Here is a 26,389-nt window from a genome sequence, read left to right as displayed (position 1 = left end):
TTTCTATTTGTATCCCTTTAATTTTCTTTAATTCGCCTGATTGTTCTGGTTAGAGTTTCAAGGACTATATTGAATAAGAGTGGTAAAAGTGTGCATTCTTGTCTTGTTCTTGTTTTTAGAGGAAAAGCTTTTAGTTTATTTTTTTTTTCCATTCAGTATGATGTTAGCCTTGGGTTTGTCATATATAACCTTTACAAAGTTAAATTTCTCCTGCTATTCATTCATCATTCAATAGTGTATTATTTAAATCCTAGGTGTTAGAGTGGTTTCTGTTTTTTTTATCTTGTTTTCTAATTCATTTCATTATGACCTGATAGAATGCACGGAATTAACTCTGTTTTTTTAAAAATATCTCCTAATATTTGCTTCTTTTGCATATTAGACATTTGCATATTCTGCATAGTAGACATTTGCATTATAATGTATCTTGGATAAGATCTTCTTTGAGTCTGTGAATTTGGAGTTGAATTTCTATCTCATTTCTAAGACTTAGAAAATTTTCAAGTATTATTTCATTGAAAGGATGATACATTCCTTTAGTTTATAGTTTGGAGTCTTCATCTACCACAGTGATTCTTAAATTTAGACTCTTGATGTTATCCCAGGTTTCTTTTTTTTTTTTTTTTAACAATTATTCCTTTTTTTAATTAGTGTTTAGTTGTCAATGGACCTTTATTTTATTTATTTATATGTGGTGCTGAGAATCTAACTCAATGCCTCATACATGCTAGGCAAATGCTCTACCACTGAGCCATGACTCCAACCCCAGTCTTGGTCTCTTAATATCTTTTTTTCTGGTTAACATTGTTTTCAAGATTATGTATTTTGTCTTCAAGGCCTGAAAATCTATCTTCAGAGTTGGTGATGCTTTCCATTTAATTTGATTTATTGAGTGGTTTCCAGGATTTCCACTTTTTTTTTTCAGAATCTCTATTGAAATTATCTTTCGCTTTCATATTCTGTATTTCCTAATTTCACTCCTGATGTCTTCTTTTAGCCGCTGAACAAGTTAACCATGAACTTTCTAAATTCTCTCTCTGACATTTCCTCAAGTGTGGTGTTAATGGAGTCAGTTGTTGAAGTGTTTTGGCCCGTTTGGGGGGTTTGCTTCTTGCATTTTCACATTGCTTGTATGTCTACCCATCTATTGAGATGGTTTTTGCTTCTTTTTATAGGCAAGGGACTGTTTTGTGAGCTTTTTTCATTAAGAGCCCTGGGCTAGGCGAATATCTGAGTATTGATACTTTAACTTGTTGTGTGGCTTTTGCTGTTTCCAGTATCAGCATGCTTTGAGAGAAGCCACTGAATCCTATTTATTACAATCACTTCAGAGCAAAGCTGCATACTCTTCAATCTTATGAAAAGTGAAAATCTTGTTGATATTGTTCTTTACAATTTCTCTAATCCAGTTATAAACTTATAAAGTTCTGAAATAGGTAAAAAAAAATTAGTTATTAAATATTGTAAAATTGCTAACATCAGATGGGTACTGAAAGGGAAAAGAGAGAAAAGTGGGTAAAAGAGAGAAAAAGAAAGAAGAAAGAAAAGATAGAAAAGAATAATATACACCAAAGTAAAAGAAAAAAGGATCAGAGATATCCATAGCAGTAGCTAATAATGTAAGAGGGAGAAGAAGGGGTAAGGTATAAACCAGAGCTACAAAAGCAGAGTGATTCCCAATAATGCTTTAAACCATTGGAGGAGATACATTCTGATGGATTGAGAGCGCAGTGTAAGCTATTAGGGTAACAACTGTCAAATCAAGATAAAAATTGATGTATATGATCAAAGTTGATGTTAGAATTATTTGTAGTAAACCAGGTCAAGTTGAAGAAAATTCTTATTGAGTCTTGGTTTGGATTTCATTTGAATTTGGGACAGTGAGATGTCCATCATTGTTTGGCTTTGGATCCCTCCAGAGGTGCTGGGGCACAGGAGCCCCTCCCTAATATAGGTGCTACGGATCTCCCACCAGCCAGTCTGGTTTGTTGGTTCAGGGGTCTGAGGCTGAGTGCTCAGAGGGTATATCTGTTGTGTCTGCTGGTTGTATCTATTATGTGCAGTCAGGATCAAAGGGCCTTGGGTTGTTGCTGTGATTGCCTTGGGTCCCATGTTCTCATTCCCCTCTACAGAATCCTTTTCAAATGGCCTACCTCCTAGTGACTGTCTATAAGCACAGGTCTTGTGGTTGTGGATTTTCTGTGATTTGTAGTGCAGAAGCATTCCACATGGCCAGTGCAGCTCACTGGGATATTGTCCTTACGAATGAGTAAAGAGACTCTGCTCATGTGCCTGGGTTCTAGTTTCCACTGCCCCATGCTGTGAATTATGGGTGCTGCATCCCTTCGTTGACTGTGACTGAGACAGTGTTCAGTCCATGTCCAAACACTCGCCAGTTGTGGCCATGGTTGAGACAGGGTACCATCACTCTCTACTGCCTTGGACCCAGGCAACTTTCCACCTTGATTGACCTCCTGCTGGCTATGTTTGCAATCCAGGTACCCTCCCTTGAAGCTACCTGGGACACAGGCAACTTCTTTCCATGACCTTCTTCTGGCTACTGCCAAGATCTGGGGATCATCCCTCTATGCCACTGGAGATCCAGGCAGCTTCCCGCTGGGATGTGCCCCATGCAGACTGTGGCTGCAGTCTGGGGATCAGTCCCTTTAGGTTCACAGGACTGAGATCACTTCCACCACGATGTGCTTTCCATCAGTGTCAGTAGTGGCAGTGATGTTGACAGCTTTCCTTTCCTCTTGGGATAAAAACTGCCTTCCCCCTGGGATCTGAGCTCTCATTTCAGATTGCCATGAATTGCAGGTGACTGCCCTGTCTCAGCTTGGGCTCCTGTGGAACCTGTGCAGAGCACTGGGTTAAGCTAGCACTGCTGAAGTGGGGTTGCTCCACCCTGCTCCCCTTGTTCCAGGTGAAGCGGGTGTTGCAGCAACTTTTGGCTAGTTGAGATTCAATTAGGAATTCTTTCTTGTGGATTCATAGGAGATCCCACTGCAGGGGTGCTCCCTCTGGTTTAATTTGCTGTTATCTGGAGGTGAGGAGATGCAGTAATGATTGAATGCTGAACTTTCTTGGCTTTCTTTTCAGAATTTGATTTTAAACTGCTTAATTTGATTCAAGGACACCACTGCTCCTGTCATGTTTTATTTTGGTCTGCTTTTCTTTCTGGTTGTTAGTTAAGAGGGTGAGCCTATCTGCTATTTCTCTCCCTTTTCCCTTCCTCTCTCTATTGCCCCTCTCTCCTCCCTGCACTCTACTCTAGGTTCAGGGTTAGGGAACTCTGTCCTTATTTTTTATTCCAGTACCCAAGCTTCAAGTCTCTCCAGGTATCAGACTATGTAATAGTAGTTCTGAGAGCATTTGTTCTGGTCTCAGGCCAGCTGTTCCTTCACTGCCTTCTTTCTGTGTTTTAAGAGATCAGTATTTGCTGCCTGGTTCCATTCCACCATCCTCTCTGACTAGACCCAACCCTTGGTGTGTGCACTTGTGTTGCCCAAGACAAATCTTAACAGTGAGATGTAGGTAAAGTTCTAGTACAGACTGAAATTCATCTTTATTGTCCAAGTGTGACTCATATTATAAAATAATAGAACATTTGAACTTTATAGGAAGATTTTAAAGTGAAATTGTTACTTCAGAGCACCATCCCTTTGTGAGAACTAACAAAAAACTTTTTGCCATAGAAATCATTCACGCAGTTATTTAATAAATGTTGACTCACCATCTGCTGTGTCTTAGGCACTGTGCTCCAGAGTTAATTAAAACATATTTCTTATCCCTGTAGAATTTGTAGTCCATTCAGGGGGATTAGAAATACTATAGAAACTCATCCTTAAAAGGTAATTTTTTTTATTAACTATCTTAGATTGAAAATTCAGTTTCTCCTTATTACAGCTTTTAGGTCTTAAGAAGACCCACTTAGAATTTTGCCCCAATTAAAAAATCAGCATCCTTTTCACTGATTAGAGATTGAGTAGTAATGGTGTTAGTTTCTCAGCACGAAGGTTTTATTTTCCTTACTGATTCATGACTTTAATTCCCAAGCACTAAACATTTACTTGTTACTCCTGCTTTGTGGTAGATATTGAAATATTGAAAATAAAGTGTTTTTGAGTCAGATTATCTATATCAGGGGCCGACAGACTTTGGCCCCTGGTCTAAATCTCACCCCCTCCCACCTAGTTTTATGAATACGTTTTATGGGAACACAGTCATGCTCATTGTTCTTGTTATTATCTAAGGCTGCTTTTGCACTCCTGCAGTAGAGCTGATTAGTTGCAATAGACTGTATGATCCACAAAGCCTGAAATGTTTACTATTTGGCCCTTTCTGACCCTGTTCTATTTAGTGAACATATAATACATTTTAAGTTTAACATAAAAATGTATATATAGACCATCAAAATTACAGTTATTCCTTTTGAATCAATTTTAGGTAGGTAATTTCAATCCTTCATTTGATATTTTAAAACATCTTTAGGTTTACCAACCTTTTCTACATATCCATTTTGGTTTCTGCATAATTTGTATGTATTGTGTTGGAATTCCAACATATTTCTGTTGTGCTATTTTTGTACGTAAATGATGTCATAAGTGAAAAGCCTGAGTGTTCATTCAGATCTTGTGCATAGACGTCTTTTTCAATCTTATAAAAACAAATGATAAAGAGAACATCTAACAAAAAAATGACAAAATAGTAAAGCAGAAGTACAGAAGTCTTCATTGTTTATCACATGTCTATTCCAAAAGGAGTTCTTTGAATAATTTAGTCTTTGCACTAGGAAAGAACTTTGATATCTTTTTTTCTTGATAAACTGAAAATGAAGTTTTTACTATTGCAATAAGTGTTTATATTAGAATTTTTACAAACTTATTTATTTACTTTTTTATATGTATAAAGTACCCATATATCATTAGAGTGCCTGAATTTCTTTTATTTTCTGAAGAATATTTATTTTTTAAATTAGCCTTTTATATTAAAAGGGCTTAGGGCATCTGAAGTTTTGTTATCAAAACTAGATCTAATTGTTTGCCTTTTTCAATGTTATTACATATTAGCCAAACTTTAGAATACCTCTTGTCAACATATCAGATTAATAAGTTTTCCATGGATAACTTTAATTTCAACTTATTCTGATCATTAAGTAGAAAATTAAGAGAGTATTTGTATGTATGAACAAATAACATGAAATCTCTTCAAAAAAAATATAAAGTGCAAAATCATTTAAAATACTATTAAGAAGAAAGTTGTAAGAATACATCTAACTTTTGTCCATGTTGTGGGAAATCTTGTGCTGTAATAACAAAAAGAATAAATAAATCTTAACCTATGCCTGTTAATTGAATGACTGCATTTTTGTAATTAGTCAATGTGACATTATTGTATTTTAACTCTTGTTTATTAATGATGTGTTGTGGCTTTGTGCTTTGCATAATTCATATGTATGCTCATTTGTACTCCTTGGATCAATACCTGAAATGTTTTAAGTCACTGAACATATTGTGTGTTGTAATGGATGCCTCCTTTATGGTATTTTCCTTAAATAACAAACTGCTAATTTCTCTTATTAAATATTTAATTGTTGAATAGTGTATGTTTTCATAATTTTACTTAGTATATGTATAAGCTACTGCTATTTTTAGATGATATTTCTGTTAGACACTAACATTGAAATTTTAAAGCATAAGATTTATTGTTTAAATATCAATTTTTAAATTCTACAAATATTTATATTTTTATTTTTATATATTATGAATAATGAATAAAAATTAGTGATATAAACAATTTTATTTAGTGAATTTAAAACATATGTACTTATGAGCAAGGTAATCTTTAAAAGATAAGTAAGCTTTACTTTTCTCTTTTTCATATTTAGTAAGGAATGTTGCACATAATGAAATTGAACTATTCTAGCAAATTCTCCTTAAGCCAATTTATATTTATATATTTTTCCACTTAGCTTCATTAAGATCTAATTCATTTTCTTAGGATGTTTTTACTCCCTATGTAGGAGGAAATCATATTTGACAAACAAATATGTGTGTCCCAGTGATTTCTAGGACTGATGATTATCTAACAAAGTAAAGAAAATACATTTTTTTCTTACAAAAAAATCTGGGAAAGTTGTTTTTAAAAAATGAGTAATAGCTATTTGAACCTCTTAATTCCTCAAAGTGTTTCTTTTTTAAAAAAAGAATGTCTGTATCATTATGTAGAAAAAATATACTAAACTTCTAATACAATGCAATGGAATGCCACAAACAAAAGCTTTTTCAGAAATGAGGTGGTGATAATAGTATACACCTAATAAGTCAGAAGTTGCTAATGTGCCAGTCGTATGTAGCAAAAGAACACTGTGGGGCTAAGCAGTGGAATGGGGCTGCTTCCTCCACTGTAGCTCCCACTGCAGGAGAAATTTCTCAAGAAGCTTGGCAGCCACAGCTCCGGGAGCAAGGTAATGTGTGGGGAGATGGTTTCAAAAAATCATCCATTCTTTATTTCGACTTTGTAAAGTGAAGTGTTGAGTAAAAACATTCATAGTCATTAATTATTTTCTTAAATTTGGAAATACACACAAGCATAGTAAGTAGGTTGGAAATAAATTTTTAAATAAAATTTTTAGAAAAACATACCATAGAAATATCTACTAAATATTGAAATAGTCTTTCCATGTATTATGTTTATTTGTCCTTCTAAAGTACATTCATTGATCTCTCCAAAATCATGAATATCTACTACAAATAGGGCATTATACTAATCACTAAAAATAAATTAGACTCAATCCATGTCCAAGGATTTTGAAATTTTGCAATGAATGTGATAAACAGATAAATGTGATAAATAAACAGAATGCAGTAACAACCATGTGATTTACAATATCGAAGACTCATAAGTATTGGGGGCTTACTAGGTTAGAATAACCTAAAAATTAGAAATGAGTAATGTAGTTGACAACAGAATAATTCTGCTAGCAGATCCTTCCAAAAAGCCTAAACCAGTAGGACACATTCCATCATAATGTGCCAAGAGATGAATCGCGTCATAGTCTACCTAGAAGAATAGTTTAGGTTTAATTGCAGAATCTTCCTTCTTTGTGCATGAGGATTTTATGCTTTCCCAAAAAAGAGAATATGGAAATATTTATAGATTGTCATTCCTGTGATGCTTTGGGGGTTAAAAAAAAATAAAAAAATAAAAGGTGACACAATTGGATCCTGCAGGTTTGAATGGGTGACACAGAAAAACGTAATCAGATATTTCAAGCAATGACTAGATCATAAAACAAGAAAGAGATTATGTGTGTTTTGATGTTAAAAGTTCAAATGTACAGTGTAAAGTAACTCTAAGAAAAATCTCAACATAAATCCTGGTATGTTTTATTTTTTTCTTTATACTTCCATGTTAAAGAAAGTAAAAAAAAATGCCTGTGTGTCTCTGGTAATGCTCCTAATTTCCAAGGCATAGTGCTTCGGAATGTTTAAGGATCTTTGGAAGTAGATTTCAGATGATTTTAGAAGAAATCATTCTCAGTGTTTTCCATCTAAGTGCTATATGATGAGACTGCTTATATAAAATACATAAGAATCATCAATATTAAGACATTTAGATATTCTAAATTTTTGTTATAGAGATTTTACATGTTAGTCTTCAGTAGTGTAAGAAAATCATGTTTTAGTTTCTACAGAATCATGACAATCATACATTAAAAGTATATTGCTTGACGTTTTCTATTCCTATTTGATCATATTTTTATGTATGTGTGTGTATATATATATATTTCCAGTAAAATGTTTCAAGCAAGTATTCTTATATAGTATCATATATTTATACATTGCATACATAAACTAACATGATTATGTGATTTATAGAAGATATACAAACATAAATTTGAAAGGATCAGTGAAACTTAAAGAGAGTAAAAGATTGAGCAATGAGCAAAGAAGCCAGTTGAGGGCACTGAGTTTGCAAGTTGCAATATGAGGGATCCATTTGATAGCGAAGACAAGATTTGTAGTATATAGTCTTGCATAGAGAGGGTTATCTTCACTGAGAGAAAATGCAAATTTTAAATAATAATTACTATTATTATTACTAGTTGTATTAGTATTTTGTACAGGGGATTGAACCCAGGGGTGTTTAGCCACTGAGCCACATCCCCGCTCTTTTCATATTTTATTTAAAGGTCTCTCTGAGTTGTTTAGGGCCTCACTAAGTTGCTAAGGCTGATTTTGAACTCTCAGTCCTCCTACCTCTTGATCTGCTGAGATTACAGGCATGAGCCACTGCACCTAGCTAACATTAATCTTAAGCTTGTTGAAATATTAAATAATAAATCTATTCTAGGTCCTGCAGGTTAGGGTAAGAGCTGTGGTATTAAAATGCCTGGAGTTGAGTAAGACTCATATTTTACTGAATGATCTTTGGGGAAATTACTGAACATTTCTAAGATTTAATTTTCTTGGAATGAGAATAATACTACCTAAAGAGAACATTTATAGAATAAAATGGAGCAGCACAAAAAGTAGTTAGCACAGGGCCTTTTATATCAAGGCTTGGTATGTTTTGCTAACCATTTTTACTTATCCAGTAAATACATATTCACCTTCCCCAAGGAACTAAAAATCCAAATACAGAAGAAAAGGTTAATAACACATCAAACAATCTGAAACAAGATCCATGTAAGCAAGTTATACTCTAGCATAAGAAAGAAATCAATTTGGATTCAGGTTTAGTTATTTTCCTTTAAGTAAACATCTGTGGTAATATAACATCCAGAGAAATTTCAGATCATAAAGATGCAGTTCAATGAATTTTCCAAAGTGATCACACATGTACAGCCAGCACCTAAACTAAGAGCATCAGCATCCCAGAAATTCTACCACGTACTCCCTTGCAAGTCACTATCTGCCCTTGCCTCAAAGTTACTCCTTTTGTGACTTCAGATGTCACAAATTAGCTTGCCAGCTTTTCAACTTTAGATTAATGAAATTTTGATAGTTTGTGAGAGTCACAATATATATTTGATCATATTATGTACTATTGGCAGTTTTAAATTGGAATCTAGTATTACTTCTTTGAAAATAAATTATATGACCTGTTTGAGTGACTATAATTTGCATATTTATTCACTAGTTGACAAGCACTTGAATTTTTTTTTTTAATTTGGGATATAGAAGTAATTCTCTGCTTATGTCTTCTAATGAACTCATGTATACTTATCTGTTGGATATTTAGCCAGGAGTTTCATTAAATGATAGTGTATGCATATGTTCTGTTTTAATAAATACTGCCAAATAGACAGTCTTCTACATGGTTTTATAAGAACATTCCAATTTCCCCACTCCTTGCCAACATGATATTATCAGACTTTTAAATTTTAGTAATTCTGTTGAGGGTGCAGCGAAATTTCTTCGTGGTTTTAATTTACTTTTCTCTGATGACTAAATTGAGTGCCTTCACATATGTCTATTGCCATGGGATATCGTCTTTAGTGAAGTGTTGATAGAAGTCCTTTGGTCATCTTTCTATTGGCTCTTATTCTTCACCTTTTAAGTTCAGTGGAGTTACTTTCTGTTTTATTTTGTATGTAAGTGCCATGTTGGAAATAGGTAGTGAAGAAAATCTCCTAACATTTCAGTCTTTTGCTGTCATCCATCTTAGTCATAGCTACTGAAAAGGAACAAGGGATTTCTACTTCTCATTAAGTACAAGGGTGGAACATTCTAAGGGAGTTGAAGTAGACACAAATGGAGAGAGTAGCAGAATTCATGACAAGTGTTAAGTGAAGATTTATTTTAAAATTAAAAGAGTAACGTTAGGAGAGGATTTATAGTACTTTACACTTAATTTGATTAAGAGAAGAAAGATTAGCTGATATGTGCCTCAGGTTTTTTTTTGAAAAAAATGCAAAATCACTGATTTATAATCTTCATGAATTTCCATTAATTTATTCACTCAGTAGATATTTACATAGCAGTCACTGTGTATTAGATACCACTAGAAGTAGAGAATAAAAATACCAGTGAATCAGGACATGGGACAGTTTCTATTACAACAAGTAAAAAGAGTAAAATGAAAATACACATATGATTATTCCTGTATACTCAACTGTATACATGTACCCAGGAAAGAGCTTGGTGGGGCACAGAATGAGAAGAATTCTGAAGGATTGAAAAGGAAAAAAAAAAATGGATTTTCTTTTACCTGAGAGTTCAAGTTCACCATCGTTAGTTTTTTCAGATGATTTAAATATCACTTAGATATTCAGCAAAGAATTCTACTTTCAGTAGAAAGTAGAAATAAAAGTAGATTTTCAGGAAAAAATAAGCAGTTTTACAAAATCAGTTTGATGTAGCTAAGTTGGTAAAGTGCTTACCTAGCATGTGTGAAGCCCAGGGTTCAATCCCTAGCACTGAAAAAAAATCATTTTGAGATATTTAATCATAGACTATTGAAATAACTACCAAATTATTTTTTGAGAAAAATATTTCTTTTAATGGGATTTTTTAATAATAAGAAATAATCTAAGCTAAACCAGTTCTAAAATATAAATTTTAATATAAACATTATGTATTTAATATAAACATTCTTAAAATACGGTAGTCAGATTTCCACTACAGTGTAATCATTAAAATTATCAGAAAAAGGTTTTCATATAGTAGAACCATTTCTATTTCTATCCTGTGATTATTTTTTATTGTTAAATATACTAGAAAATTTACTTCTTTTATATTGTAGACTTTGCCCACAATATGTAAACCCAAGTCTAATAATAATTGATGAGTAAAATAAGAAGGTATTTGGTGTCATTAATGATTATTTTGTTCTATTTGAGATATCATTAAATATAGTACAAGAATTAAAATATATGTTACATAAATGATAATGTGAAACTGTACTAATTTATACTGCTACTCAATAAAACATGGGCCCTAGTTGCCAACCAGAGAGAGTTCTTTTCATTACTTCTGAGAATGAACTTCTTCACTGTATGTATTGGAACCTTAGGAGAATTCTCGTACCTAGAAATAGGAAAGATAATTAAGCATGGCTTCTCCCTCACTCCTGGAAGTTTCTACAGTGTCTGAGAGCTGCTCATGCATAGTAGCTCCAATGGGATCCTGACTGCTAACATGGGCAAAATCTCAATCATAGATGAACCCAAGAGGAGGTTCTTTTCTGAGTCACAGCACATCCTCCACCCTCACCCCACCCCCCCACAAAAAAAAAAAAAAAAACAGAACAGCAATGAATATCTTGAGGAAAGATACAGTTTTGCTTCCCATGGATTTTTCATGAGACTAAAAATCATTGAACTCTACTCCTTTTTAATTAAGTAGATTGTATAATTAAAAGATCTTTTATGTATACTTTTCAAGTTTGCAAAAATGCACCTTTTGAAATAAAAATACTAAATTTTCTTTCTACCAAATAGGAAGTGTAGAATAGAATAGTATATCAGCTCTTAAATTTTGGGGACAAAAATAGTAGATGATATAAAGCTGCATAATGTAAACGAAGGGAAAAAATAATGGAAATGGAAATACAGATGGCATACGTGAGTCAAAGGATCTCTATCAAGTACTTTTTTTTTCTCTACACCATTTATTCATTCATTTTTATTCAGTAAATATTTATAGATGTGGTTTCTGTCCTTATTAGGTTTAGAATTCTTATGCATAATTTCTTCTTTTTATTGACTCTAATTTTTGGTTATATTTTGGTGGAAAGTTTAGCTATTTTTGAGACACACAAACTTGTTCATAATAATCATTCTAATATCCAAATTGCTATTATGTTACTGAGATATTACATTTATATAGAGATGGTAGACCATTTAAGATTATGGTTTACACTGAGGAGAGAGTTTTAGAGATTTTTTTTTATTTTAATAAATGTGGTTTCCAAAGTTTTGTGTTTCATTTTCAAACTATAAGTACTTTCTATAACTTTTAATGTCAAAGCATTGAGAAAACTAACAAACAAAACTCAGTTTCTTAGAGAATGGGAAATTGTTTCCTTTTATAATTAGTTGAAAAGAGACACTGGTTGCAAAGTTTGTTAGCTAATTTCCATAACAGTAAAAACATTCTTTTAAAAAAACTATTATGAGCAACTGAAATATAAAGATCTGGGGATAACTTCAGAATTTCATTTGGATACCTAAGTCATGATCAAAGTCCAAAGAAAACTGTGACTCTTCAGTCATTTTTAAGACTAAGGGATGACAAGTTCCATTTCACCAAAGGAGAATTCAGGTATGAATTTTTTCTTATTTGAGTAAGCAATAATAATGCAATATGTTTTTATAAACCCATAAATATTATTTATCTAAGCAATAAAATTATTGAGATTCTTGAAAAACTTTTGAGATACTGTTTAGTTACTTTTGGTATCCTATCTTTAAAATGAGGAGAGTTCAAAATTTCTCTTTCTTGTCTTTTTACACAAAGCATAACTTATTTAAACAAATGTCTTAGTTGAAGTACACACACCTTCCATGTCCTAGCAAGACTTTTTAAAGTTGGAGACCATACCACAGCACATGTAACCCACTTTTCTTTAGGAATATTCTTTAGCTAAATATACATATGAAACTTTCACCTCTAATTCTCATTCTGCCATCCTGAAGTAAAAATTAATGAAATTCCTCTTCCATCAGGCAAATATTTGAAGACAAGTGTTTTTCTGTCTTCTGTTCTCCTAGTAAAATATAAACATTTTGTTCAATTCTTCAATCTTCTCAATATCCTTATTATGACCATCTCAAGGAGTTGATATCTAGAATTTTTTTCATTAGCAGAAAAATGGCCTAACTGTAAAGAATGTAGCTGTAAAGAATATTGTCAGCTTTGTTATGTGTACTGCATGTAATGTGTGATCAAAATGATCAAAATTGCATCAAATTTCATTTTTTACTAGTCATCCAGTTATTCTACACTGATTTTGTATCAGTATAAACCTATACACGTGGAATAAGATACTATTATTAAATCAGATTTTATTTATCTTTAGCAGTAGGTGATATTTTGAAGCCAAAGAATAGAATATTTATTTCCTCCTGATTTCCCAGTTGCATACATCTTTTATATTAATTCTCAAATCTAGCTTTAATAAATCCTCCCAACTTCATAACAAGTAAATTGGGAAGCATACGTTACATGTATTCACAAAGTATCCTTCACAAGGGAACTCCTGAGCTCTAGAATATACCTGCAGACATGATTTCCGCTAATAAATCAAATGTCAATGATTATAATTCTGAATTCAGTTTTACCAATGTAACACATGTACAAAATTTTAAAACAAATTGTGTTTAAAAGTCAGTAAAGAAAAAGAACTATCTCCTGCTCAACTTTCCCACTGTAGAAGTCACCATTAGTCCTCTTATGTCTTCTGATCTTTATCTCAATATTTACAAATAAGGCTTATTCTGCTATTTCTTGATCCATCAAAAAATTACCTATTGATGTCCTCTCATTGAAGGTTGAGAATTTAGCTTTCTTATGCAAAACTGTGAATTCTACAGTCCATCTTTCAAATAAATTTTGATCAAGTCCAAGTCAGTGCCACTCTGTCAGTATGAAGCCAAGTAGTGTATTTTGAAACCCTGCTGTTTGTATAACTTCTGTACTTTTTCTCAAGTTAATGTTTCCTCATTTAAAAATTCATTTTTATGTTTCAATCACTATTGTTTCCTGTCAAGTGCTCGCCCAGATGTGTTAAATCTCTGTGAATGGTTCTCCCTAAGTATTCAGGTATTTTCTCTTCCCCAGACTCCTTCCACACATCCTCCATCTTCTAGTGATGTAGGGTAGATGATCTTAACCCTCTGTACCACTGTCACACTGTCCTCTCATTCTGGGATATTCTTCCCATGTCTTCAGTTTTGATGATGTCTTATATTACATATATTAATTAGTTATCTTTTTTTGAGGGGAGATTTTTCTCCTTAGGTATCTTTATCCAGTAGACCATTTCTTTAAGGAAAAGTGGTTTTCTGTCATTTCTACTAAAATTTTTCTTCAAATTTTGATGATGCTCTGCAGCTTATTAGAGTAAGTTATCAAACAATGACTGGAAACTGCATTGGTGATAAAGTTTAGTAATTGGTGATCTTCCCTGAAAGCCAGTACTTTGAGGTTTTTTTCTCTCAAACACCCAGTTTCTCCAGAGAAGAACCTACTAATTCCTTGCTTAGAGAGTGGAGTGTGGGCAGAGAACTAAGGACCCAAGAGTTCAATATGTAGAAGCATCTTATTCTTCTTCTAGTGTCCCTTTCTGGAACCCCCTACAGTTTAATTTTTTCGAGATTAAGCCCTGTCTGAATTTTGCTTCTGGGTGCTGAGCCTGGTGGGGATTCTGCAGGTCTAAGTTTGTGTTGCTTCATGTTGGTCTTCTTTTTGTTTATCCTCTGCATCTTCCTAAGTTACTGAAGTACACTTTTATGACCTTGGGCATTGTGGGTTGAATGAAAGAGAGAGGAAATAAATGCCTATGGTCATTCCACCATTTTTAACTGTGTTTTGTTTAAAACCAGATGTTTTGGTTTTGGGTTTATCCCACCTTATCCCTACTTTTAAAATAATTTGTCTCAGGGAAACAAGATGGAGTTTCCCTGGAATTCCAATGGGATCACTGCCTCCTTATCTCACCAGTGAGTGAGTTGCAAATGTAGCAGCTTTGAACAGTGCCCATGTTGCATTCATATGTTTAATTAGCAAATCAGCATCAGATATTGTATTTTCACAATTTTGTATTTCCTTTGAATTTAAGAAAGGAGGAACAAGAAAAGGGAATGGAGGCTATTTAATATGCATTGATACCATAGTGTTGAGCACTGTTTTAATTTCACTTATATATCATTTAATATCACAACCTCACTAAAACATAGATATTATTGCCACTTAATGATTTGAAAGCTGAGAAACAGCAAGATCAAGCATTTCTCCCAGGTTTTTCCCACTACTCATAGCTGAGATTCAAATGTAGATGTCTGACTCCTGATTCTGTACTCTTTTCATTATTCCATCTACTACCACCCAGGAGTGAAAATCACGAAACTCACCTTACATTTTAGCATAAATAATTCATTCTATGCAATTAAAGCAATAACTTTAAATTAGCTTAAAATCACAAAAATATGAAAATTAATTCCTAACACATTCTTCCCTCATGACCTCTATTGCATATGATAAATAGATATTAATTTGTGCAGTGAGGGCTGCTCCTTTTATCTCAACTCTGACTTTTCCCTTTTCAAGCATTCAAAGAACTCTTTTATTTCTCATCCTGCATGTGCCTTTTTAGACCTTTATAACCCTACTTAAAAGCAAACTTCTTGGCTTTATTTCTGTTAACTCCCACAGCTAGTACATAAAACATGGAAACTTGAATGGTAAATCCTGCTATATTGTTAGCACTTGATTTTAAGAATTTTGTCAATGTTGCATAGTAAGTAATGCCTTAAAAGTCATCATTTTTAGGCAAGTATGCTCTGACTATTTTTCTGGTCCCTTTACCTTTTTATGGTTTAACCACACTGAAAAGTTCTCTGCTCTGTTGTACCCAGGAAGGCAGCTGTTCATATTTCTGGATTTAGGCTCCCAGGAGTAAGATAGAAGTGGGGTTTTTATTATGGAATGTGCCTATATTTTTATAGCAGCAATGTCCCAGAGCATTGTGATTCATGCAGAAACATCAATAAAAAGTAAGTTCACATTAATGCCAGCAAAAGAATTGTTAAAATTAGACAAGATTTACTTCATTCTCATATTGCCATATCATTTTTTTTCTAATTGAGATATAATTATAAAGATTCATGTTAGTGGATGAGTTGATAAAAATTCCAAACAGGAAATTTTTAGATGATTCCTACTTGCAAATGGATTTTTTGAGGAACCTGAAATATTCATTACCCCTTTATGGCACACAGAAACTGCTATTTGAGTTAAAAGAATAAATTTTAAACTTCAAACTAATGAGAGTTTTTCCTGAGTATTTTTTACAACAAAAAATGCTTACATTTTGGGTTAGAATTACATTTACTCTTTCTTCCAGCAAAATAAACCTGAGTTCAATAACTAATCTTTGCAGATTTGCAATTACTCTTCATCAAATCTTATTATTGAAACTAATCTAATAGTTGAGTATTCTATCAATTACTGGAGTAATTTTTTCATTCTGATTTCTAAAACTTAAGTGTAGGAAACAATATTATATGATATGTGTATAATTTTTATATGATATATCAATTACTGAAACCTCCTCATGTTTACATTTGCAAGTGAAAATAATCACAAAACTTTCCAGAGTTATAATTTAGACAAGGTTAACATTTACCACTAATTATCTTTATTACTTCTAATTGAGTTAGCCAGATGCATTACATGTGAGATCACTCATTGCACTGAGCAGCTTAGAACTCTTAAGACCTATGTATGTACATAAACAATACATGTCCATACACTCAAAATTACAATTTTAGAACACAAAATTGAAATTAAAGTTATAATTTTTATAATGATATTAACTAATATAAAGTAAGTTTGCTGGATAATTGATTAATTCATCATTTTTTGGTGATTGTGCTTTCAATTGGAAGTCAAAAACTTTGCAAATCAATCTGACTTAAATTTTTAAAGGCCAAAATTACAAATTTTAAATATAATTAGATGCAGCACAATAGAACAAAATGTTTCAGTGGTAAATATTTTAGAAACTAAACACTGTCCTGGTTTATTAAAGCCACATAGTCAAAGGATGTGTGTTACAGGTTTAAAAGAAAGTTTTCAAACTCCATGAACTTTGAAACTATAAGCATAGTCTTTCAGGAAATAGTATGAATGGGGTCCCTGTTGGTGGATTTAGTATCTCACTCCTTGGCCCACATACGCAGTGAATTAAGGGAACAGTAATGGGATTATTTTACAGAGTCGACATACTTCATATGCATCTTTTGTCCATTCTGTTGCTGTTTTAAACACAAGAATACACTACTGTACTCTAATGTTTTATTTCTCTAATAAACTGAGATGTTTAGTTTAGAAATATGTTCTCTCTATTATAGGGAATACTCTTAATTATAAAATAGTTGTATGAAACTCATATCTAAGATTTTACTGTAATGGACTTTTCTCACAAATAATACAGAATTTCTGGCTTCCTGAAGGTCTCAACAACCATGCTGTTTAACCATGCTGTTGTTTAAAATCAGCCTACTTTATTTAGAGAAAGTTATAATAGTTTTCTTAAAAAGCAAAAACAAATCACACACACACACATATACACAATAATGTTATTCTTCAAAACAACTAATTTCTCCCTATGTACATGTATGATTACACGAATGGTATGAATCTACATCATGCACAACCATAGAGATGAAAAAATGTACCCCATTTATGTACAATGAATCAAAATGCAGTCTGTAAAAATAAAAAATAATTAAATAAAACTAATTTCTGATTATTTTTTACTGGAAATTCTGTCATTTCCCTATTTAATATGTTATATGCTAATTTTTTATTCCATCATAATGTTCTAATGACTTTTTAATCACTGAAACATCATTTTAAAAACTTCTTTAGCAAAATAGTGTAACCCAGATCTTTTCCCTTACAAATTTTTTTATTTAACTTTGCTACAGGGGCATAAAATAGTTTGGTTTTGAAATGAGATAAAGGATTCATAATCCAATACTGAAAAGTTCACTGATGCTTTTTAAATGTCACTGAAAAATTAAGGAAAGCACAGTGAATCCTCTCAAATTATTCTATGAGTGATACTACAACACCTGATTTTCTTTAAGGTCTGGCATACTGGTGTTTAAGTCAAAATCACTGTACTTTCTATTCTGTACATTGATGCTTATTATGCTGTTGCATTTGTCTTGATGGCAATAATTTCTGACTTGTACTGAGATAGATTTTGATTTGTAATGTGTAAGAAGTGCATTTCTGTGACGAGCTCTTTAAACAAGAGTTTATGAATCCTCTAGTCACTCCCTTGGTGGGATTTTTCTTGTTGTCTGGAGAAGTTTGGCTTATGGTTAGCAGTGGGATAGACATGATCCCCAACCACATGGTTATGAGTCTATATCCTTAACAGACGACTTTGAGAACTTGCTATCAGGAAAACAAAGAGAGGTAATGTAATATTTAGTAATAAAGTAAAAATTTGTTTCTTCATATGATGATTTGTTTATTTCTAAGGAGTATGTTTTAAAAGAAAACAATCATAAGATTCCAAAAATTTTGATAGGCAAAGTGAAATTCAGTAATAGTACCTCACTTATTTCTGCTAGTTTTGTATTTTCTTGTTGTCATTATTTGTTTAATTACATTAGAAAACTAAAATTAAATAAAATGACTAAGAGAAAAATTATAACCATTAAGTTTATGTCTAGTTTGATGATCAATTTATGCTTTCTAAAAAAAAAAAGTCATAATTTTTAGCCAGTTCCAAAATAGACCCAGGACCTCATGTATGCAAGGCAAGGACTATTCCACTGAGCTATATCTGCACCCCCCCAAAATGATTTTCAAAAGCAAAAGCAAATTATTGAATAAAATGTATATAATTAGATTATAAAATTATGAAATTTTATTCTTAATTATCAATAATTTCTTATCAGGAGTGAGGAGTTATTTTAAAATGGATTCATGACAAATTTACTCACAAAATCCATTTAGAAAACGGGCAATAATTTAGCCTGTGTTACAGAATTAGTTTAGGAAACTTTAAATTAATAAACAAGGATATATATGAAAAAAATACATATGAATGGAAAGTAGGCTTTTCTTTAAAATCCTTTTCAATAACTTGTTATCTTGGTAGTCATCAAAAACTCTTAGTGTAGAACTGAGTTGGTATCAGAGCCCTTTTCTAGTATAAGTATTAAAATTAATACTTATTCCTAGAGAATTTTAGCTAAAGTTTGTGTGGTTGACATAGAAACACAAATATATAATTTTATTTATAAATGACACTATTCAGTGGTATGTGAAATGGATATTTGTTAATTTTATAGCCAAACAATTAAAATAGAGAAAATGAATAAATAATTTCTCTTAATTATGATTTTTTTGCTGTCTTCTAAGCCAAATTTTAGATTCTTTTTTTTTCAAATTGCAAATTAATTGATCTTTATAAATAAAATCGAAGTTGATCATTATGTAAGTAACCATTAAATCTGAAATTTACCATCTAAAATCAGTACAGGTACCACCAGTAGAATATATACCAGTTCGGAGGATGTTCCTATGAAAGTTCCTTGGTTAATGGTACATTATAATTATTTCCTCTGTTTAGAAGAAGGAGTGAAGAATGATTCATGACAAATTTAATTTGGAACCAGTGATTCTAGGTTCTTTGTATTTTTCATGTTTCCTTACAACATTTCTGTTCCTAATAGATTCTATAATCTATCTGGAAGAGAAAGCAGATGAAGAACAGATAATTAGAGGTGTATTGAGTGTAGCAAAGAAGAAACTTAAGGTGTTTTTAAAAAGTCCATAAGGATCACGCGTAATCTGGTCTTAGTTGGCCATCAGGCATCCTCCATCAGAGAAGTAGACTTTTGGAAAGGAAAACTGAAATATTCAGGGATAAAATGGGGGCATATGCAAAGGTGCTTAGCTGGGAATAGGCAAAGTACTCTCTAGAAAATGGCATTCATACGTGGATTTTCATTTGCTCTTCTCTGTATTATCTTCCCTGTTTTATTCACAACATGGGAAACGTTTTTAAGCATGTCTTCATGTAATCAATGTGGTATTATGCAATATTCTTTTGGTTCTTTATTGATTTTTTTTTTACATTTTACTCTACCATTATAAATACTTTTACACTTTTCTTAGTTTAATTTCTCTCTTTTCAAAAAATATCCCTTCATTTTACCTTCACCCAGACATGCATATAAAATAAGTATTATTTTACCAATATTATGTATGGAAAATGAAGTGTTGGGTAGGTAAAGAACTTACTCAGCTTATATACTTTGCAAAGAGCACATGCATTACTGAGGTAGAATCTAACACTTGTGTTTCAGGATTATTTCATAACTGGTTACAGTACATACTAATTCCCCCAGTACAAATATAATTCCCCACTATTGTCAGAATGAATACAGTGCAGATTAACATAACAGTTTATGAAAGCCAAAAAATCCCAAGAATTCTATTTCCTAGAAGTAAACAAACTTCCTTATTTAATTTTGTTTAGCAATTTAAGCTTCCAGAATTAAATTAATCAAGACTCCCACAAATTAAGTCGATGCAGTCATTCTTCTGTGGTATGCTTATGAATAAACAAACAAAATAATCCTCACCTCAAATATCAGAAATAATCTTCTTCTATAATTATGTAAAATTTTTCTCTAAAAGCAAAGTATTCTTATTCCAAAGTAAAAGGGGACTAATTAATTTTCTTGGAATGGAAAGTACCAGGTATTTCAAATGGCTCTGGAGATTCTGTCACACAGTTTTAGTGCTTGCAAGGGGTACATTTGTTTCAAATGGCCTTATTTGTCTGAAATAGACATTTGTCTTCACCTAATATATGAGTTGTCAATTTGGGGTACTTATATGTTTATTCAATATCACCACTTATGAAAGGGATTGAGTCCTACATCTACTGTTCACAGACATAGTGGAAAAATCTCATTAAGGGGCATAGAGGTGACCTTTAAGGAAAAAAAAAAACTTTTTTCAGGAATGCTAGAAATGACTTGCAGCACTGATAAAATCTTAAGAGAAAAGGAAGGCATTAGGAATATAAAATACAGGAAAAAGAAATGATTGCTCTAATACCAGAGGAAAGAGTTGCCATGTTTGGTTATTCCTTCCAATAACTGTTTTGTGGTATCCTTACAACACAGAATGTACTGTGGCTTGGGAGAGGAAAGAGGAAACGTTTCATTATTTGTTTACTCTATAGCTGCCTCAATCCAACTAAAACACATTTCTTTGCATATCGTGTTCCCTTTTACTTCAGAGAAATTCCACATGAAATTCCAGACATGATAAAATAATGGCCTCATTCCTCTTCAGATCTCAAGAAAAGAGATAAGTACTTATTCCTCTTCAGATCTTGAAGAAAAAAAGCTCTACTTCAAAAGTGTATTCAAAGCATAATTTATTTTATAACTATCTGATTTTATAGTTTTTCTATCTTACCTGGAGGACTTGGAAGTTTATTAACTAATAAATATATTTATAGAATTTAAAAATTTTTAATAAATTAGTGTGCAATAAAAACAAATATATTGCTTACACTAAAATCCAACATCAATTAATCCACCTGATATTTATCAACTGCTGCTTTGTAGGTGATATGAATGATCTAAAAGGACTTGACCTCCAGGAGGTTGGGTAGATGAAGCATGTGACAAATACAGAAAATGATGAAGTGCTAAAAACAGGGTGAGACTCAGAAGAGCTCAATGAAGGGAGAGGTGGATAGGCCTTTAAGGAAAAGTAACACTGAGTGTAATAGTTTGGATGTGAGGTGTACCCCAAAAACTCACGTGTGAGACAATGCAGGAAGGTTCAGAGGAGAAATGATTGGGTTGTGAGAGTCTTAACCCAATCAGTGAATTAATCCTTGGCTGGATTAACCGAGTGATAACTGGAGGCAGGGTGGGGTGTGGCTAGAGGAAGTAGTTAATTGGGGCCATGGCTATCCGGTATATGTTTTGTATCTGGGGAGTGGAGTCTCTCTCTCTCTCTCTGCTTCCCTCTGCCACATCTTCCATTGTGATGTTCTGCCTCAACTCCCAGCCCTCAGGAGTGGAACAGGCCTTCTATGGATTAAGACTTCTGAAACCTTGAGCCCTCAAATAAACTTTTCCTTCCTGTTATCTTCTGGTTGGGTTCTTTTAGTCACAGCAGCAAAAAAAGCTGACTAAAATACTGAGAAAGCACCAGGGAAGTGATTAATCTGGGTAAAGGTGTTAATGAGTTAAACTCTGTTGAAGATTAAAGAGAAAGCAATTATATTGTACCTCAATAAAGCAAAGTTTGCATGATGAAAAATAGCAGAATACAAGACTGGGAAAGTATGCCCACCAAAATCCACAAAAGCAAGGAAGAGAATGAGTTAAAAATAATAGTCAGTGTAAGTTCTTGGATCGAAAAATAAAAATAAAAAAGGAAAAAAAGCATACAATTAAAATTATTAAATGATAGTTTTTGTGTTTATAAAAAATATGCTTAAGTTTGAAAATATAAATGTATAAAACATGTTGATAAAGTTGGTTTATGTTTAAATTATGTTTAATCATAATCTATATTAGACTGATAATAGTCTAGATTACTCTAATAGATTAAAATAAGGGGATGTAGCTCAGTTGATAGAGTGCTTACCTTGCAAGCACAAGGCCCTGGGTTCAATCCTCAGCACCACGAGGCAAAAAAAAAAAAAAAAAAAAAAAAGGAATAAGAGAAAATATAAAAGATGAACTAGAGTTAGATTAGGATACTGCACTTCTGAGCTTAAAATTTGTTCATATACATTGTTTATAGAGGAAATACATTGCTGAATTCTAAAGTAGAATCTCAAGTTAAATCTGTCCTCATCCTACATAGTTTTGAAAATTGGTCATTCTTTCCAGAAATTTTAATGATTTGCTTCATATTTGCTAAGTGATTCTTGGATTCTTAGCATGGTTAAAAGAACCCTGTGTCATTTTACAAAATAGGCACACATGGGCAATATACAGATAAGGCATAGCAAGCATGTATGTAGACCATCCATCCTTGTTCATCAGTAAACTGCTTCTCCTTCAAGACTGAGTGTGAATATCACTCTTAAGTAATGACCAAAACCCTAAAAAAATTGGCTACTTTTCATTAATTTCTTAATTTCAACCTATTCTTTATTCTACCATTTTAGTGGTATTTAGTGTCTTGTAGTGTTTTTGTTTTCTGATCTTCATCGAGTTTATTTAAAACCTACTCTTGCATAATTCATATCATGAAAGGCATGTATCTTTTTAAGCACTTGCACATGAATATTAACAATCATTAATACTTTTTAAAGGGACTAATGGAGACTAAGGAATGTTTTTTTTTCCAAAGAATCACAATGTTAATGTTAGAAAAATTACATACATCTAAGGAGAAAAACTTTCTTCCGTGTGTGAATATGTATGTATGCAAAGTAATTGGCACACTCCATGACAGTCTATGCTTGGTAGTTGATGATATTTTATTTTTTAGCATTCAATATTTACATTCTTAGAAAAATAATGAAGAAAGAATCAAAGCTGTGCCCAAGATAAGTGTCCAGGAAGAGTAGAGCATATAGGGAGGTTTAAATCATGAGTAGAAGGAAAGAATGGTATCTTTACATGAATATAAAATGCATTAGAGATTTTCAAAGGTCTAAGTGTATTCCAAGTGGCATAGGAAGGGTCTCAGTATTAGTGAAGCAGGGACGGTAAACATCAGCATATGATCACAATAAGTCTTAATGAAGGCACTGAGTTTATTACCCATACACATGGGATACAGTATTGCCAATAAAATAAAAAGATAAATTATGTTTTTTGAAGTTTAAAAAAATTTTAAGTATCTAAGAGTCTGCATTAGATAGTATAACATCTGTGAACTCATGACACACATAATATACTAATGTTCTCAGAGCTCATATGTTTCTAAATTAAACAACATCAACAGCTGTCCCAGAGGAATAAGAATTGTCTGGGATCCACATCTTCCCTGCTTAGCTTTTCCATGCTATCTGTGTCATACGGAAATTGTCAATATCTTCTCTGAGACTTCACAAAGGAAAATGGTAGAAGAGGAAGCTAATGTTTACTGCGAATCTGCCTGGTATAATAGATTAGATGTTTCATATTTTTTTTTCCTTGCATACCTAAATGTTTCATATTTATCTCACGTTAATCATAATACAAAGTTTGTAAGATTGATGTCATTATCCCCATTTTGTAAGTGAAGAAACTGATGCTTGGACAGGTGATGAAACGTGCCTGAAGTCACCCAGCTGTGAGTGACAAAACCCGTATTCAATGCCAGGACCCAAGCTCTTGCCAGCACATTATAATATCCTGGCTTATAAAATGACAACTGACTGAAAAATAAAGTCAAATCTTTATTTTACAAGTTTTTTTTTTTTTTTAACTAAATACATTGAAGGTAGAGAGATTCATCTTCTGGATTGATGCAAAAACCAAACCTGAATGAAAGTATACCTTAAAAAATAAAATATCCGTTTTCTCAATTTCCTGCTCTGAGAGGTCATTGGATTGTTTTTTGTTTGTTTCAATTTTTAACAAGGAAAAAATACTTTGCAGTGTTGAAAAGGATATGAGAATAAAAATAGAATGGGTGGAAGTGACTCTTTACAAAACTAAAAGCAGGTTTTGTTATGCATGATAAGAGGAGTTAGTTGAAGTTGTTCACCTTAAAATATCTAAAGCATCATGTACCAAAGAATGCCTGGTATATTGTAGACAAGCGACACTCTTTTGTAGAAAGCATGAATATCTTTTGATGTAAGCATCAATTGGTGGTTGAAGGCAGATCGATGAATTTCAAATTCTAATTTGAAATGCCAGAGCATATCTTAATACAGATATCAAAGCAATGATGTTTGATCATTTTGTTTTATATTTCTTGAAGATAAACTTAAGAAAAATAAAACAAGGGCATTCATGTTTCTTTTCTAGTGCTCAGCTTCGTGTGGTAAAGGTATAAAGTACCGTGATGTGCTTTGCATTGACAAGTTCCAAGGGAAATTAGAAGAAAAATACTGTAGTCATCTGCAAAAACCTCGAACTCACAAAGTCTGTAGATCTATCAGATGCCCTTCATGGAAAGCCAATAGATGGAAAGAGGTATGTGATGAATTTTATAATTATATATTTTGTTGCATTTTTAAAAAATCTCAATTTATCCTATTTTTAATAACCTTGAAAGTTTTTCTTTAAAATGGTCTTTGTTCTGTTAATGAGTTTTCTGCACTATACCGTATAGTGTTAATGCATTTGCTTAAGTCTATAGTTAATTAACAAATTAGTTATTTGATTTGTTTGTAGCTATAAATTTTACAAGACATTCTGTTTCTGAATATTAGGGAGACAGCTTCTGACAATCATCTTGGTAGTCTAGTGGCAAGATATATACGTTGTTGTAGCTGCGTTTAGTAAGGACCTTATTTCCACCCCAAAAGCTTGGCTGTGAGCTAAGACTGCTTCCTGGAGAAGTAACTGGTCAGTTGCAGACAGGATTGTAATTGGAGATTCATAATTAGGGAGGTGTGAAAGCTAGATAACCTAGGCTGGGCTAAGGTTAGAGTAGAAAGACTCCTGGCTGAAGTGATGCTCACAAAAAAATGAAACCCAGGTTGAGAATTCAGTTTGTAAAAGAAGGGTAACTGATACCTGTCCTGACATCCTCAGGGAAGAGAGCTTCAAATCTGAATTGGAGGAGTAATACCTCTGAAAGTGGTTGTCGAGCAAACACCAGCTTGGGAAATATTGACAGGACAAAAGCCATGGACAAGACAGAAATTTTAAATGGAATAATTTCCAGAGGGCTGATTTCATTGGACTGGGCTTTCAACAGAGCTGTCTGGTTGCTCCCAGAGTACCTACAATTGCTTATACATTTCTTAAAGAGACTAGTCCTGAAAATGGAAAAAGAAACCTATGTTCTATTCATGGAACTTCTTTCTGTCAGATGTTGGAGTTAAGTCCATTGGGAACAGGGACATCAGACGCAGCTAGACGTATCGGGTTCCCCTGGGCTCCCTAGTCATTGCCATTTGCCCTGATCTAAGCACCAAAATATGGGGCACTCAGCTTTTGAGTGGTATTATGCCACTTCATCACCCATATTGAATAAAAAGTTGTCAAATTGAGTGAAATCTCAAATTTTCTCATAGAAGATGCAGCCTCTACCAAGCATTAGTGTGCTGGAAATTGTGGTTAATGTTTGACTGAACCCTCTGTTTTTCATTCCACAAAAAAGAGACATATTCTTGAGCATTTTCTTCTCATTAAATTTGGTCAAGTAACTAGATTGTTTTTCATACTTTAGCAGAGGTTATGATTTTAAAATTTCTCCCCATTGACCCACTACATTTAGTTAACCTGCTCTATTTAGTGTCATTAGTATTTACAGAGTTGTTCCAGAAACTGGTTCCATCCTATTTTCTTTACTTTGCTCCCACGATGTGTCTGTTTTTTAATAGTTTGTCTCAATTCTCTTATCAAAGCAGCTTTTGAATCTCCATGACCACCTGCTCTAACTCAATTGTTGTCTTCATCTGATCCCAAGTCTACAATGGCCTCCCCACACATACTTTGGTCATTATCTGCCTTCATGTGTGAACCCTAGAACTCAAGTAT

The 26,389-nt window shown here is 32.8% G+C and overlaps 1 protein-coding gene across 1 annotated transcript in view; it reads left to right on the top strand.

Annotated features, from left to right (window-relative positions):
* The window catches only part of Adamts20 (ADAM metallopeptidase with thrombospondin type 1 motif 20), a 151,280-nt gene that overhangs the window by 86,869 nt on the left and 38,022 nt on the right, over positions 1 to 26,389 (top strand). Inside the window, exon 29 of the mRNA XM_047551823.1 lies at positions 24,707 to 24,874. Coding sequence (XP_047407779.1) covers positions 24,707 to 24,874 — 168 coding nt within the window. The remainder of the gene's footprint in view (positions 1 to 24,706; positions 24,875 to 26,389) is intronic.

This window comes from Sciurus carolinensis, chromosome 4, assembly GCF_902686445.1.
Source record: "Sciurus carolinensis chromosome 4, mSciCar1.2, whole genome shotgun sequence".
NCBI classification, from domain to species: domain Eukaryota; kingdom Metazoa; phylum Chordata; class Mammalia; order Rodentia; family Sciuridae; genus Sciurus; species Sciurus carolinensis.
Note: the sequence above shows the minus strand (reverse complement) of the source record. Positions and strands in the feature narration are given on the sequence as shown.